The sequence below is a fragment of the Saimiri boliviensis genome, chromosome 7 (genome assembly GCF_048565385.1).
Source record: "Saimiri boliviensis isolate mSaiBol1 chromosome 7, mSaiBol1.pri, whole genome shotgun sequence".
Taxonomy (NCBI): Eukaryota; Metazoa; Chordata; class Mammalia; order Primates; family Cebidae; genus Saimiri; species Saimiri boliviensis.
Genome location: NC_133455.1, coordinates 9332264 through 9348107, shown reverse-complemented (window position 1 = coordinate 9348107; position 15844 = coordinate 9332264). Strand labels below are relative to the sequence as shown.

General features: G+C 49.9%; 1 protein-coding gene across 4 annotated transcripts in view; it reads right to left on the bottom strand.

The window, feature by feature from the left end:
• Positions 1-855: 855 nt before the first annotated feature.
• Positions 856-15844, bottom strand: part of RILPL1 (Rab interacting lysosomal protein like 1) — a 62582-nt gene continuing 47593 nt past the window's right edge. The window contains exons 5-9 of one of the 4 annotated variants that reach the window (XM_010347665.3): positions 13392-13564; positions 11771-11863; positions 4549-4636; positions 4251-4274; positions 1296-1335 (exon numbers count right to left, since the gene is read on the bottom strand). In XM_010347665.3, the coding sequence (XP_010345967.1) occupies positions 4272-4274; positions 4549-4636; positions 11771-11863; positions 13392-13564 (357 nt within the window). In that variant the 3' untranslated portion in view covers positions 1296-1335; positions 4251-4271. Of the gene's footprint in view, positions 1336-4250; positions 4275-4548; positions 4637-11770; positions 11864-13391; positions 13565-15844 lie in introns of all 4 variants that reach the window. The other 3 variants (XM_010347662.3, XM_010347664.3, XM_010347663.3) reach the window with 3 other exon arrangements.

Below are 15844 nucleotides of genomic sequence, written 5' to 3'. Positions count from 1 at the left end.
CCATGCCCTGCTTTCTTTTCTTTTTTTTTTTTTTTTTTTTTTTTTTTTGAGACGGAGTTTTCGCTCTAGTTACCCAGGCTGGAGTGCAATGGCGCGATCTCGGCTCACCACAACCTCCGCCTCGTGGGCTCAGGCAATTCTCCTGTCTCGGCCTCCTGAGTAGCTGGGATTACAGGCACGCACCACCATGCCCAGCTAATTTTTTGTATTTTTAGTAGAGACGGGGTTTCACTATGTTGACCAGGATGGTCTCGATCTCTTGACCTCGTGATCCACCCGCCTCGGCCTCCCAAAGTGCTGGGATTACAGGCTTGAGCCACCGTGCCTGGCCCCCATGCCCTGCTTTCAATCTGCTCTGGGACATTTGTCTTCTTTGCAGGGGACTAAGTATTTGACTTAATGAATCCTAAAAGGAAAAAAAAAAAGATGTCAGGAAAAAAAAAGTGCACACAAGAAATGTTGCAACATCTCATCCTTAGCAACTTTGTTTGGTTAGTACTGCATAACTCACAGTAGATTCCAAGGCACCTGCCTTGAACATTGCTACATGCTCTAGGCATTATCAGGAAAGTAGCCAGGGCTCCTGCAAAGTTGTCTCCAGTCTCTGGGTGGGAGGACCATCATCTATATTGTTTGTGGTTTTGTGTCTGAGTTGGCTACTGAGCCTGTGACTTCATACTCCTTGTCTGCCTCATGGATACATTCTGTGTAATACTAGTTACTATCACAGTTTCATGAATGTTTCTCAGTAAAATCTACTCCCTCCTGAGATCTACTCCCTTCTGCTGAACTATGTCACCGGTAATAATAAAACCTCTACACATAGCATTTTCTACAGAGCAAGTCAAACAGCAATGATAGTGGCAAGTGATGTATTTGGCTTAAGGAAACTTGAGTTACTGAAGTTAACGCAAAAGTCTGGCCTCAGTTCGTGGGATTATTAAATATATATCCTAAGGGATCAGTCATCTATTATAAACGGTGATAGCCCTGGGTATAAATAAACATTTCTTTAGAGTTTGGCATCAGTTTTTCAATGTCCATCCTCAAATCAGCAGTCTGTTTGAGGGGTCAGTTTTCAGGGTGCGTCCGCACCAAGAGGCTTGAGGCAACAGTGACCCCTGGTCTGCAGTTGGGCTGCAGGCGCTGGTGGTGGGCAGTCCAGGCTGGAGGGTGCAGCTGGGCCAAGGTCACAGGTGCTGCAGGGCTTCCTGTCCTTGCTCTGTGTAACCGTCATCGCGGTGCGTGTTTGCCCACTGTCCAAAGGACTCCTGGATGTGCACGTTTCTCTGTGTGTTGGCCAGGCGCTTCTTATCTCGGGAGAAGAAGCTAAACCTTTGGAAGGGAAAGAAAACACAGAAATGAGAGCTGACTCTTCGCTGTGCACTTTATATTTTTTTGCAGTGCCGGAGACATACAGCAGCAAACTCAGAAGGGAGCAAATCAATTCAAAGTGTGAAAGACAGTTGGGGGTGCAGGTCAAAGTTATTCTAAGAAAGCAGCGGGATATTCTGCATGTCATTTGGACATGGTACCTTGGAGGTCACGCAGTCTGGGAAGGCATGCATGTTGATGTGATGTGTGAGTTGTCTTCCACCTTAGTGGCTATGGAGGATTTATCCCGTTACCAGTGGAAATAAAAAGCGACTGAAACAAATCTTGGGTTTCTTTAATTACCCTTGAGAGCTGTGTGGAATGTGAGACGATTCTGTTGTAAACAGATGAGTATTTCTAACTTAAATAGTTCTGTATTTGTTTACTGTCAGGAAACTGTGGCCCAGATTTCATGGGCATTAGCGCTTAGGATGAGGCTAAAGGAAGCACTTAAGAGAAACGAGACAATAAAAAATATGGGCTGGGCGTGGTGGTTCACGCCTGCAACCCAAGCACCTTGGGAGGTCAAGGTAGGTGGATCACTTGAGGTCAGGAGTTTGAGACCAGCCTGGCCAACATAGTGAAACCCCGTCTTTACTAAAAATATAAAAATTATCTGGGCATGGTAGCACACCTCTGTAATCCCAGCTACTTGGGAAGCTGAGGCAGGAGAATTGCTTGAGCCCGGGAGGCGGAGGTTGCAGTGAGCCAAGATCGCGCCACTGCAGTCTAGCCTGGGCAACACAAAGACTCTAAGGAAAAAAAAAAACAAAACAAAACCATAGTATGCATGGTTCTTTGATATGAAATTTGGGAAGCATCAATTTGCACTTTCAAATATGGATTTACTGGTGAAAGCCTTTAGAATGTATCACTGTAACCAGCTACAGAGCCACAATCTGGCCTCAGACTTTAACTAAGGTAGACCAAGATATCTTTTTTTTTTTTTGAGATGGAGTTTCACTCTTGTTACCCAGGCTGGAGTGCAATGGCGCAATCTCGGCTCACCGCAACCTCCGCCTCCTGAGTTCAGGCAATTCTCCTGCCTCAGCCTCCTGAGTAGCTGGGATTACAGGCATGCGCCACCATGCCCAGCTAATTCTTTGTATTTTTAGTAGAGACGGGGTTTCACCACGTTGACCAGGATGGTCTCGATCCAAGAGATCTTTTTAAAACAGCTGTGACTGTTGCTTATTAATCAGAGAGAACCATCAGGAGTAACTTAAGCATATCCTAAGGGTGACAGAAAAAGAAAAAAAAAAAAAATGAGAACCATCAGGAACTTGCAGATGCCTGAAAGATACAGGTAGAAGTCACAAGCATGCTTGACTTTGTTACCGTAGAAAAAATAAAAATAAAAGAAAAAAATAGTCATAAGCAAAAAGCTTGCAAAGTAGTCAGTTTATTTTTATTTATTTATTATTATTATTTTTTTGAGATGGAGTTTCACTCTTGTTGCCCAGGCTGGAGTGCAATGGCACGATCTCGGCTCACTGCAACCTCCGCCTCCTGGGTTCAAACAATTCTCCTGCCTCAGCCTCCTGAGTATCTGGGATTACAGGCGCCCGCCACCACGCCTGGCTAATTTTTTGTATTTTTAGTAGAGACAGGGTTTCACCATGTTGGCCAGGCTGGTTTCAAACTCCTGACCTCGGGTGATCCACCCATCTCGGCCTCCCAAAGTGCTGGGATTACAGGTATGAGCCACCATGCCCGGCCAAAGTAGTCCATTTAAAACAAGGTCTGCTTTGAGGTCATGTAAACAAACTAGGACCCTGGTCAGTGAACTTGAAGTTGGCCTACCTTGAGGAATTCCCAAAAACTCTTCCTAAAACTTTCCTTTGATACTACCAGGCTCTATTAAGATTCCTTCTGTCGTCACCAAGTTTTACTTTTTTTTTGAGAGGGAGTCTCACTCTTGTGTCATCCAGGCTGGAGTACAGGGGCTCGATCTCAGCTCACTGCAGCCGTTGTCTCCTGGGTTCAAGTGATTGTCCTGCCTCAGCCTCCCAAGCAGTGGGATTACAGGTCCATGCCACCATGCCCAAATAGCTGTTTTTTATATTTTTAGTAGAGATGGAGTTTCACCATGTTGGTCAGGCTGGTGTCAAACTCCTGACCTCAAATGATCCGCCTGTCTCAACCTCCCAAAGTGCTGGGATTACAGCATGAGTTGCGACGCCTGGAAGTCACCAAGTTCTACTCCTGAATTTTGGCTCTGAACTTGGTAAGAGATATCATATAATAGCATGTTATGTTTCCTAAGAGGCAAGAATAGGAACAAAGCCACTGCGAAATCAAAGCTTCGGATAAACTATTTTTGGTTCCCTATCGCTGGTTGCTAGTGTTGCAGCCTCTAGAGTTTAGTTTTAATCACATCTGGGTGAAAAAAAAATTCACTCTTCTGTGGTTACTGGATCCTACAATCACTTTTTACCAAGAATAAACTGATCTTTCATTGCAAAGCCACAGCAAGCCAAGTTTATCTGATGAAACTCTCCCTAGCAACTAAGATGCCTTTTCTCTATGACAGGTTAGTGTGCTGGTGAAAAAAGGCATGATTCTCACACCGGGTTATTTGTGAGCTCTTTCCATAGGGTAATCCAGGCAATTAACTGGCCAAAAATACAGCAGCCACACATCATAGCTACACTTCACCTCTCCCTGACTCAGTTAAGCAGGAGAGCCACTTGGCACTTCTGACACAGAGAGAATCAAAACACTGGTCCCCTCCTCTGCGTTTCTTTTTAAAACAAGATCAAATGGCTGACTTGAGGATGGCTTGGGAAACAAAGCAGTTTAGAAAGCTACAGGGTGAACATCAAAAAAACAGGGTTAGTGTCACTCAGGAACCGCGGTAGGCGTTGATTACTGACCCGTCACTTAAAGGACCTTCTTTACTGGATCATGGGCAAGGTGGTTTTAGAACAGAAACAGAAGAGACAAGAAGAATTATCGGTGACGGAGCCGAGAATTCTGAGGCTTCGCTCGAGTAGACCAAGCGCAGCCAGTGGCACAGCTGAAATCACACTCAACATCCACTTCAAATGGAGCACGCGGGTGGTGGCCATGCAGCTTAAGTGGCCAGGGGAGACAGGCCAGCCCCAGCAGTAGCTGTAGCAGACATTCCAAGGGCACAGCTCAAACAAAACCCAAAACACACACAGTGCCTACAAGGGAAACAAGTCGTCGGACAGGCTGCAGTGTGGGGTCATCTATTATCAGTCCAGCTGCTACCATGGGCATTATGGCTGTAAAGATCCTGGTTAGAGAAGTACAGATAGACACAGAGAAGATAAAAACGGGAGGCATGAAAAAGAAACGGACACCAGCGGAAGGGTTTGATTAGGGTCTAACTTAGGGGTTGAATTGTGTCCCCTGCCTCTAAATTCATTAAAAAATTTTTTTTTTCAGATGTTGTTTTGCTCTTGTTGCCCAGGCTGGTGCACAGTGGCTCATTCTCGGCTCATTGTAACCTTCACCTCCCAGGTTCAAGCGATTCTCCTGCCTCAACCTCCCGAGTAGCTGGGATTACAGGCGTGTACCACCATACCCTGCTAATTTTTTACATTTTTAGTAGAGACGGGGTTTCACCATGTTGGCCAGGCTGATCTCAAACTCCTGACGACCTTGTGATCTGTCCACCTCAGCCTCCCAAAGTGCTGGGCTTATAGGTGTGTGCCACTGTGCCCAGCCTGTACCCAGCTATTTCTTAAAAAAACCAAAAAACAAAAAACAAAATTTTGAGGCGAGGTGCAGTGGCTCATTCCTGTAATCCCAGCACTTTGGGAGGCCGAAGTGGGCGGATCACCTGAGGTCAGGAGCTCAAGACCAGCCTGACCAACATGAAGAAAACCTCTCTACTAAAAATACAAAATTAGCCGGGCAAGGTGGTGCATGCCTGTAATCCCAGCTACTCGGGAGGCTGAGACAGGAGAACTGCTTGAACCCGGGAGGCAGAGGTTGCAGTGAGCCGAGCTCGTGCCATTGCACTCCAGCCTGGGCAACAAGAGTGAAACTCCTTCTAAAAAAAAAAACCCAAAAAACTAAAACTGATGCAGTATATGACAGCCACAAATGGATGACAGAGTGGCTCCCCAGGGCTAAGATGCAGGGCTGCATGTGGGGAAGGAAGAAGGCGAAACGCACTGGGAGGTGGTGGTGATGCCCTGGCAAGGGGGCCTTTCAGTATCCTCCCAACTGTGATGAGCTGCAGGCACCGCACCCCTAAGTGCCAGGCGAGAACCAGGAGAGACCGTGAGGCAGAGAGGGGCCAGGCACAGCCTGCAGAATCATCAGCTATTCTGGTCCAAGCCCACAGTAAATAAATGCTCATCTGTTCCTCAGCTGGGCAGAGGAAATGACAAAACTCCAACCACGCCGTGAGAGCTTATTTTGAAAAGCTGTCATTTTTGCAAAAAATGTTGGCTGGATAAAGATAAAATAATTGTCTCCAATGAGACCTGGAGATGCTCCAGGTGTTTGGATCACCTTTGATATGCTTCACAGAGTAGCTGGGAGTTGGCGTCTTTTTAAATTTTAAAAATAATAATTTTCTAATGATTCAGTTCCAATGCGTTTTCTTTTTTTTGACAGAGTCTCAGTTTGTCGCCCAGGCTGGAGTGCAATGGCACGATCTCAGCCCACCACAACCTCTGCCTCCAGGGTTCAAGCGATTCTCCTGCCTCATCCTCCCGAGGAGCTGGAACTATAGGCGTGCATGACTCTGCTGGGCTAATTTTTGTATTTTTAGTAGAGATGAGGTTTCCCCGTGTTGGCCTGGCTGGTCTTGAACTCCTGGCATCAACCCTGATCCACCTGCCTTGGCCTCCCAAAGTGCTCAGGTGAGCCACCACGCCCGCCCAGGAGTTGGTATCTTTGCAGAACCTCGTGGATGGTTTCTCAGGATGATGTGGAGAAGCTGAGATGCACTTCTGCTAAGTGAACCCCCAGAGGCCAGGCTGCTGGGCACGGTTAGCCTTCCAGGCACTCCAAGCCACACCATTTTGTACCCACCTTTGCCAGGACACCCAAAGAGGTTACCCTCAAAGATACAGTCATTGTGTGGGAGGTGGCCTCAAACATAGGGAGGACAGTTTGCCTGGAGAGATGTTTGCCCATCAGGAATGCTGGACTTCATTTAGGGCCTTGGCAGGGGGTGACCGATGCTCGGGGGCCTGGGACACCTGGAGTGTTCTGACTGAGTCACTGCAGCTGTGTTTTTTTTGTTTTGTTTCGTTTTTTGTTTTGTTTCAGAGACAAGTCTTCCTTTGTTGCTCAGCTGGAGTGCAGTGGCGCAATCTGGGCTTCACTGCAGCCTCGACCACCTGGACTCAAGAGAGCTTCCTGCCTCAGTTTCCCTAGTAGCTAGGACTACAAGTGTGTGCCACCATGCCCAGCCAATTAAATTTTTTTTTTTTTGTAGAGACAGGCTCTTGCTGTGTTGCCCAGGCTCATCTCAAACTCCTGGCCTCAAGTGATTCCCCCCACCTTGGCCTCCCAAAGTGTTGGGATTACGGGCATGAGCCACTGCACCCGGCCCTGTCTGGGTCTCGCTGGGCTCACTGAGTGGGCAGCCCCTTCCCGTCCTATTCCAGGGGCTGCCCTGCAGAAGCTGCCTCCTCTAGAAGGACAGCCATTTCCATAAAAAGATTGACTTGTTTAGCCAGAAGTTTGTCTTGAATACCCTGTAGCTGGTTTTAACTCCCTCCTCCCCGCCAAATATTTCTGGAAGACTCAAACCAAATGAAGTTCTAACAGTGGCATTTCAGGCAGCGTACTGGGCGGCTGTGAAGAAGCTATTCCTGGGCTCGAGCGAGGGGGGTGGTGGGTGGGAGGACGGGGACAGAACGCACTGTCACTGCCACCCTTGGACACCTGGGTGGCTGCCCACTCCCAAGCCAACCTTTCCGTTCCTTGAGGCCAGTTCTCATCCTTACTTCCCTGGTCCCCGATCTACACCCACCTGTCTTCCGATCTCCTGATCAGCCCCTGGCCCCTGCCCTGCAAAAGGCAGCTGTGTGTGCGTCTGTGGGACCATGACTGAGAGACAGGGACCACGCAAAGCGGGGCGCCGGTGCCTGGTGCTCCCTGGGGATGAGGCTGAAGTCACTCCAGCACTCCCTCGTGACCTTCCTGGGCCGTGCCAGCCCAGCCTCTCTGGTCAGCAGCTGCTCAATCACAAATCACGAACTATTCTTGGAACATCTTCAGGGCACACTGTTTTGACTGGTTCCCTTGTCCAGTTCAGTCTAGAAATGTGAAGTCGGACGCCTGTGACTCATGGTGCAATGCACATATAAGGGTGGGGGGGCCACCAGCAGGGGCTCAGGTAGGGGAGCGGGAAAACAGTGGTGGGGAGGTGGGGCAGAAACGGCATGGGTTCAAATCTGAAGACAGCCTTCCGGGCAGTTTAATCTAAATGAGGTCAGTGGGCTTCTCCAGGCCTCAGTTCCCTCATCTGAGAAATGGGGATAGTTGTCTCAGCTCTGGGTCCCTGACAGGATGGAGATGCCTTAGTCCAATGCTCTAAGCTGCCGAAGCCCCTGAGCCCTTCTTGGTGGCTGTGAGTTGCTGCAGGAGGATGGGTGGGAGAAACCAGTTAACAGTGTGAAGCAGAGCTGGAGAGCTGCCCTGAACAGACTGCATGGCTAATACGCCCCGGAGGCAAGGGCGGGAGAGACCCAGCAGACCAGGTGGGTGCAGGAGAAATGAAGATGGAAGGATGCTCAGAACCGCCTTGGGAATTGTTATTCCTTGCCCCAGCCTAGGGAAGATCTGTCCCTGCCTAGCTTCCTCCGCCGCACTGATAGAGCTTCTAGCCAGCAGCAGAGGTGGACAAAGGTAAACAGTGTCTGGCCTGCAGTGGGCAAAAGCAATTTGCTCTCCCAGTTACCCCCCAGCAGGTGGGGCTGGCACAGGACTGGCCACCTGCACCCTGTAGATGGGAGGTTCTGGTCTCGCTCACTGTCTCCCTCTCTCTTGGGCTCCCCTGATTCTGGATCTCCTCACCAGGCTCAGAGCCCCACATTTTCATGAGCAACCAGAAGCAAACCTAAGTGGGGGAGCTCTGAAAACAGGGCCCCAGGGTCCTTTCTGGAACAATCTGGAAAAGAAGGCCAGATACCACAGCCTATTCAGGTGTGGGTAGAAGAACTAGTGAAAAGATCCGTTGGTTAATTCTGATAACTTCCCTCTGGATTTCACCCAATATGAAATTTGCAAAGCCAACTTAATTGTCTGTTTAGAGAAAGGGGGCCAGAGTAGAAAATCACAGTCAGAAAAACTCGGCTTTGGAAAGAATTTTTAGAATTACATATGACCGTGGGTGCTAGAGGCTCTGTGAATGCAGCAGATTGGAAGTGAAGTGCTAGAAAGGCTGATTCTTTCTGTTTTTGAGTTAGAATCTTGCTCTGTTGTCCAGGCTCGAGTGCAGTGGTGCGATCTTGGCTCACTGCAACGTCTGCCTTTTGAGTTCAAGCAATTCTCCTGCCTCAGCCTCCTGAGTGGCTAAGATTAGAGGCACCCGCCACCACACCTTGCTAATTGTTTCTGTATTTTTAGTAGAGATGGGGTTTCGCCGTGTTGGCCAGGCTGGTCTCGAACTCCTGACCTCAAGTGATCTACCCACCTTGGCCTTCCAAAGTGCTGGGATTACAGGCCACTGCACCTAGCCTCCAAATTTGTTTTCTTAGGTTACTTTGAGTTGAGTTTCAATGGCAAATGGAAGGTTACTACTGAATCCATGATGAAAATGGTGTTGGGTGTAGAGGAAGCTTTTCTGGTGCCATGGTTATTCCCTAGGAAATGTTTATCTCTAACCAAAACTGGGGTCGCACTCCTTCCCCAATGCATCAGGGACCTGGAGTCAAGCTCCTAAGCAGCCTGAACCATGCTGGAAGGGAGCCTGTACCATCTAGGAGCCTGTACCTTCTAGGGAGCCATCGTCCATTCCTGTGGCCAACAGGGCCCCGGATTTGAACAAGGCACCATTTTCTCTTTTTCTTTTTCTTTTTTTTTTTTTTTGAGATGGAGTCTTGCTCTGTAGCCCAGGCTGGAGTGCAGCGGCGTGATCTCAGTTCACTGCAACCTCTGCCTCTCAGGTCCTGGTTCAAGCAGTTCTCCTACCTCAGTCTCCCAAGTAGCTGAGATTACAGGCCCGAGCCACCATGCCCAGCTAATTTTTGTATTTTTTAGTAGAGACAGGGTTTCATCATATTGGTCAATCTGATCTTGAACTCCTGACCTCGTGATCCGCCCACCTCAGCCTCCCAAAGTGCTGAAATTACAGGTGTAAGCCACCGTGCCCAACCTTCTCTTTTTCTTTAGAGACACGGCCTGGCTCTGTGATCCCCAGGTGGGAGTGCAGAGGCGTGATCCTGCCTCACTGCGGCCTTGACTTCCTGCGCTCAAGCCATCCTCACCTCAGCCTCCTGAGTAGCTGGGACTACAGGCACACACCACTCTATCTGGCTAATTTTTTAAAGTTTTTGTAAAGACAGGGTTCTCACTGTGTGGCTCAGGCTGGTGTCAAACTCCTGGCTTGAAGTGATCCTCCTGCCTTGGCCTCTCAAGAGTGCTGGGATTACAGGTGTGAGCTGCTACATCCAGCCAAGGGCACCATTTTCTTTCTTTTTTATCCCTCTCTCTTGTTCCTTTTTTTTTTTTTTTTTTTGAGACAGTTTTGCTCTGTCACCCTAGCTGGAGTGCAGTGGCACAATCTTGGCTCTGTCATCTAGCCGGAGTGCAGTGGCACAATCTTGGCTCTGTCATCTAGCCAGAGTGCAGTGGCACAATCTTGGCTCTGTCACCCTAGCCGGAGTGCAGTGGCACAATCTTGGCTCTGTCATCTAGCCGGAGTGCAGTGGCCCAATCTTGCCACAATCTGCAGTGGCAGTCTCAACCTCCTGGGCTTAAGCAATCCTCCCACTTCAGCCTCCCGAGTAGCTTGGACCACAGGTACATGCTACCATACCCAGCTAATTTTTGTATTTTTTTGTAGAGATGTGGTTTCGCCATGTTCCCCAGGTTGGTCTTGAACTCCTGAGCTCAAATGATCCTCCCACTTCTGCTTCCCAAAGTGCTGGGATTTCAAGTGTTAGCCGCTGCACCCAGCCCCAAGGGCACCATCTTCTAAGAGGAGAGGGCCCAGCAGTTAGAAGCCTGCATGGTTCTGCATCATCAACTCACAGGGCAAGAACTAACCAAGAATTTCCACACATAACTGGATTTTAAAGGGTGGGGCATATGGGTAACACTCCTGTTCCTCTCCCTGCACGATCTGTCTGGCTTTCCAACTCACACGCCCTGTTTTCACAAAGTTTCTTCTGGGTTTTGGAGGAAAGAACGGAAGCCTCTTCTGTAATAAGCCTTGGATAGCACTGGAAGACAGGCCCAGGGCCTGGAAGACCCTGTGAGGGGAGAGATCGCAGCTCCAACACGCGAGCACAAGGCCGACTTGCAAAGAGTGCACAGTGTGGGCTCTGGGGCCAGGCTGCCTCGGTTTGAGCCCTGGCTCTGCCTCTTATTAGCTGAATGACCCTAGGCAGGTGCCTCCATTTCCTTAACTATAAAATAAGAATGATGATGCTTCCACCCCACACCACCATGGTGAGGACTCAGTGAGATGCTCTCTGGGAACAGCACCCAGAATGTGTTAGCGTCTTAGTAGATACTAACTGTCTAACAAGACCAGAGGTGCTAACCCTTTATCTGAAGAACTTTAGGGGTCCATGAACCTCCTGAAATTATCCACAAATTTTACATATTTCACTGGGGGAAATTTCAGGAGGTTTTGTGAGAATCTCAAAGGAATCTGTTGATGCCAAGAACCAGTGAGGTAGCTTAAGGGCTAGTTGAGGGCAGGGACCAGGTCACTCTTTTTTGGGGGGGTTCTCCGGCAGCAACCAAGGCCTGACTCTGCATGTGTTCTGCGGTCACCGTGAATGCTTCATGGACAGAGGGCTCCACGGGTGAGCCATGGGAGAAATGCACTGATGAGGACTCTGGGCCACTCCACAACTCAGAGCCGAGGCCTCAAGTCCTTAAGATGCACAAACCACCCCCACCTCCCTACCCTTATTTCCTGTCGTCAGAGGCTCAGAGATGCACCCCACCCCGCTGAAACACACTCAAGCAAGCTCCTGACCAGCCACTGGCCCAAGCCCCTCCCCTCTTGCCTCCCACACTCCCTAAACCTCTCTGCCCAAAAACCCCCAGGGGGAACTCGGCATTCAGGAAGGGAGACGAGCTCAAAGTTGGGGGCCAGGCCAAACATCTCAGCAGGACGTGGTTAGTGACAAGCCTGGCCCTGGGAGCAGGTGCCCAGGAGGAGAAGTCAAAGGGCATGTGAACCTCCAGGTCAGCCGAGCACAGAAGCCGACAGCGCGTGACTTACAGTCGCTTGATGCCTGACTCTGGCTGGGGGGAGGTCCTCGGGTGGGCGATGGGTGGAGGCTGGGGTATTCGATTTTCCTCTTCCATTTCTTCACTGGAAGGAGATGAGAGGCATGAGATAAAAGAGTCAAAAATTTCCTTGAGAACTGGAACATTCCAGAAGAGAACTGTCTGATGGTCTGAGATGCTTAGTGGGGGACCCGCATCTCTATTTCCAGTTTATTCTGAAGAGTCCAGCTGAACAGAACCAGTCCCCATTTCCTGTCCTTACAAATACCTCCCTAGCTCTGCACCTTTGTGGTTTCTTTTACCCAGAATATGCCTGTCACCTCTCAGCATCTCCCATATCTAAATACTACCCTATCCTTTCGGGAAGGCCCAGTTCAAATGCTGCCTCCTCCAGGAGGCCTTCTGATTTCTACTCCATCTGCCAACTAGAAGTGATCTCTCCCACTCTCCCATCTTCTTTTTTTTTTTTGAGACAGGATCTCATTCTGTTGCCCAGGCTGGAGTGCAGCGGTGCAAACATAGCTCACTGCATCCCTGACCTTGGGCTGCAGTGATCCTCCTGCTTCAGCCACCCGAGTGGCTGGGACTACAGAGTGAGCCACCACGCCTGGCTAAGTTTTTACAATTTTTGTGTAGAGATGGGGGGTCCCACTATGTTGCCCAGGATGGTTTTGAGCTCCTGGGTTCAAGTGATCCACCTGCCTCGGCCTCGCATGCTGGGCTGACAGACATGAGCCCCGCGCCCGGCCTCTCCCATCCTTGAACATCTAGTGTACGGTCAGTAAACCTTTCAATACAAATGTGTGGTGCTGGATTTTCTCTGCAGGGACCACCTCCGGTGCATGGGTCCTTCCTTCCAGCTTTATAGTTAACAGACATTTCTCGTGCATCTACTGTGTGCCAAGCTCCATTCTTGCTGGGAACTTAGCCATGGACAAGATAAAGACTTCTGGTCTCATGTGGAAACCAACAATAAAACAAGCATGAGAGTGAACAGGATAACGCAGGAGGTGAAAAGGGCCGCAACGGTAACACTAGGGACGGGTTTCATTCATTCATGCATGCATTCATTTTAAAAAAGAGGGCCGGGCACAGTGGCTCACGCCTGTAATCCCAGCACTTTGGGAGGCCGAGGCGGGTGGATCACGGGGTCAAGAAATTGAGATCATCCTGACCAACATGGTGAATCCCCGTCTCTACTAAAAATACAAAAATTAGCTGGGCGTGGTGGCACATGCCTGTAGTCCCAGCTACTTGGGAGGCTGAGGCAGGAGAATTGCTTGAACCTGGGAGGCGGAGGTTGCAGTGAGCCAAGATTGCACCACTGCACTCCAGCCTGCCGCCTGGTGACAGAGCGAGACTGTCTCAAAAAAAAAAAAAAAAAAGAAAGAAAGAGATGAGGTCTCGCTTTGTTGCCTAGGCTAGTCTCAAATGCCTGGGCTCAAGAGTTTGCAAAAACGGTTGTATCTAAGTACTTTAGGCCAGAGAGGGTACCCAAAAAGGACACTGACGACATGCTTGTCTTCCAGGGATTAAGAAGGTAATTGTACAGAAACTCTGGCTAACTGAGGTCAGGAGCCAGCTCGGGCGGTCCAGCGCGCCCGGGCCCTCACCTCTTATAGTAAGCCAGCTCCTCCTGCAGCAAGAACACCTTGGACTTGAGCTCGTTCCTCTCATGCAGCACGTCCCGCAGCTCCTGCAGGGTGAACCGGGGGCGGTTGGGGTCCTTGAGGTCCATGGCCACTTTCTCCGCATCAGAGATGCTCTCCTCTCCAGCCGGCTCTGTCTGGAGGAGGCAGAGAGATGCTGCTAATGAATTCTTGGCAGCCACCGCCAGCACCCACGCTATCCTGAAGGAGCCTGAATTCTCCCCCTCCCGGGGCGCCAGCAGCCTGCTGAGGGTGCTATTTTCAGCACCCACAGGCGGCCCATCTCACGTTCTGTACAGTTTCCCTCTGGAGGTGGAAGCCAGCGGCCACCTGTTCATTGTTCGCCTTCCCAATAGCCGAGCCCACGGTCCCCGCACCTCCCCACCCGACTCGGGGTTTCAATACAAACAACATGACAAGGCGTCCAGGGAGGAGCTGTGGCACCTCCCCTGCCACCACCCTCGCACGCCTCCCCTGCCACCACCCTCGCACACCTGCTGCTTCCCCCTTTCCAGGCCTCCTTTCATCTCATTACTAAGACCACTGCTAATTTGGCCAGAGTGGTTGGAACCTCAGCCTACATACGATTCTCCATTGCTTTTTCATTTGACGGTCATTTCCATTTCCCCAATTATTGCGGGGCTTCTGGTGAAGCCCTTCCCTCCCCGGTGGCTTTGGGTATCTGGAGTTCAGGGGAAGCCTGGTGGGAGTGCACACTTGGCCATTCCTCTGTGATGTGTGTGACAGATCCCAGTATCACGCTAAGTCACCCGCCCCAGGTCACACCCACACCCACCCTCTCACCTTCTTGCACAGCGGGGGAGCTTTTGTACAAAACCGGGATAAAATATACGTAACATAAAATGTACCATTTGAACCTTGGCGGTGGCATTTACTATATTCGCATGTCACACAGCCACCACCTCCGTCCAGTTCCAGAACATTCTCTTCACACCGAAAGGAAAACCCATACTTACTTTATTTTTTCTGAGATGGAGTTTCACTCTGTCACCCAGGCTGGAGTGCAGTGGCATGATCTCAGCTCACTGGAACCTCCACCTCTTGGGTTCAAAAGATTCTAGTGACTCAACCTCCTGAGTAGCTGGGATGATTACAGGTGTGTGCTGTCATACCTGGCTTTTTTTTTCTTTTTTTTTTGAGACGCAATCTCACTCTGTCACCCAGGCTGGAGTTCAGTGGCACAGTCTCAGCTTACTGCAAACTCCACCCCCTGGGTTCAAGCCATTCTCCTGCCTCAGCCTCCTGGGTAGCTGGGATTACAGGCACCTGCCACCATACCCAGCTACTTTTTGTATTTTTAGTAGAGACAGGGTTTCACCACGTTGGCTAGGCTGGTCTTGAACTCCTGACCTCAGGTGATCTTTTTTTTTTTTTTTTTTTTTTTTTTTGAGACGGAGTTTCGCTCTTGTTACCCAGGCTGGAGTGCAATGGCGCGATCTCGGCTCACTGCAACCTCCGCCTCCTGGGCTCAGGCAATTCTCCTGCCTCAGCCTCCTGAGTAGCTGGGATTACAGGCACACGCCACCATGCCCAGCTAATTTTTTGTATTTTTAGTAGAGACGGGGTTTCACCATGTTGACCAGGATGGTCTCGATCTCTTGACCTCGTGATCCACCCGCCTTGGCCTCCCAAAGTGCTGGGATTACAGGCTTGAGCCACCGCACCCGGCCTCTTTTTTTTTTAAGACAGGTTTTCACCATGTTGGTCAGGGTGGTCTTGAACTCCCGACCTCAGGGGATCCGCCTGCCTTGGCCTCCAAAGTGCTTGGATTACAGGCATGAGCCACCAAGCCCGGCCAACCTCAGGGGATCTGACCACCTCGGCCTCTCCAAGTGCACAGGCATGAGCCTGGCTCACTTCACTCCTTTTGATGGCTGAGTTGTATTCCACTGGACAGATGTCCCACACTGTGTGTATCCATTCTTTAGCTGATGGACATCTGGGTGGTTTCCACCCTTTGGCTACTGTGAATAATGATGCTAAGAAATGTGTGTGGACACCTGTTTTCAGCTCTTCTGGGCATATACCTAGGAGGGGGATCACTGGGCCATATGCTAATTCCATATTCAACTTTTTGAGGAGTTATCAGACGCCTCCCACAGCAGCTGCACTATTTCACATTCCCACCAGAAACGCACGAGGGTTCCAATTTCTCTACATTCTTGCCAACATTTATATTCTTTTTTTTTTTAATCACAAGGAAGCTTTTACAAGTCAGCCAGTCTATCTACAGGTGGCTCACACTCTCAAGGAAATGGAGTGTCCCCAGTACCCCTGAGCCACCAATGTCCCATGACCAACCAGGAGTGGACAGAGGTCAGGACAGAAGTGAAAAAGCTCCAGAATAGAGGAAGGGAGAGGGAAGCAGACAACCCTCCCCACTTCAAGAAAAACAA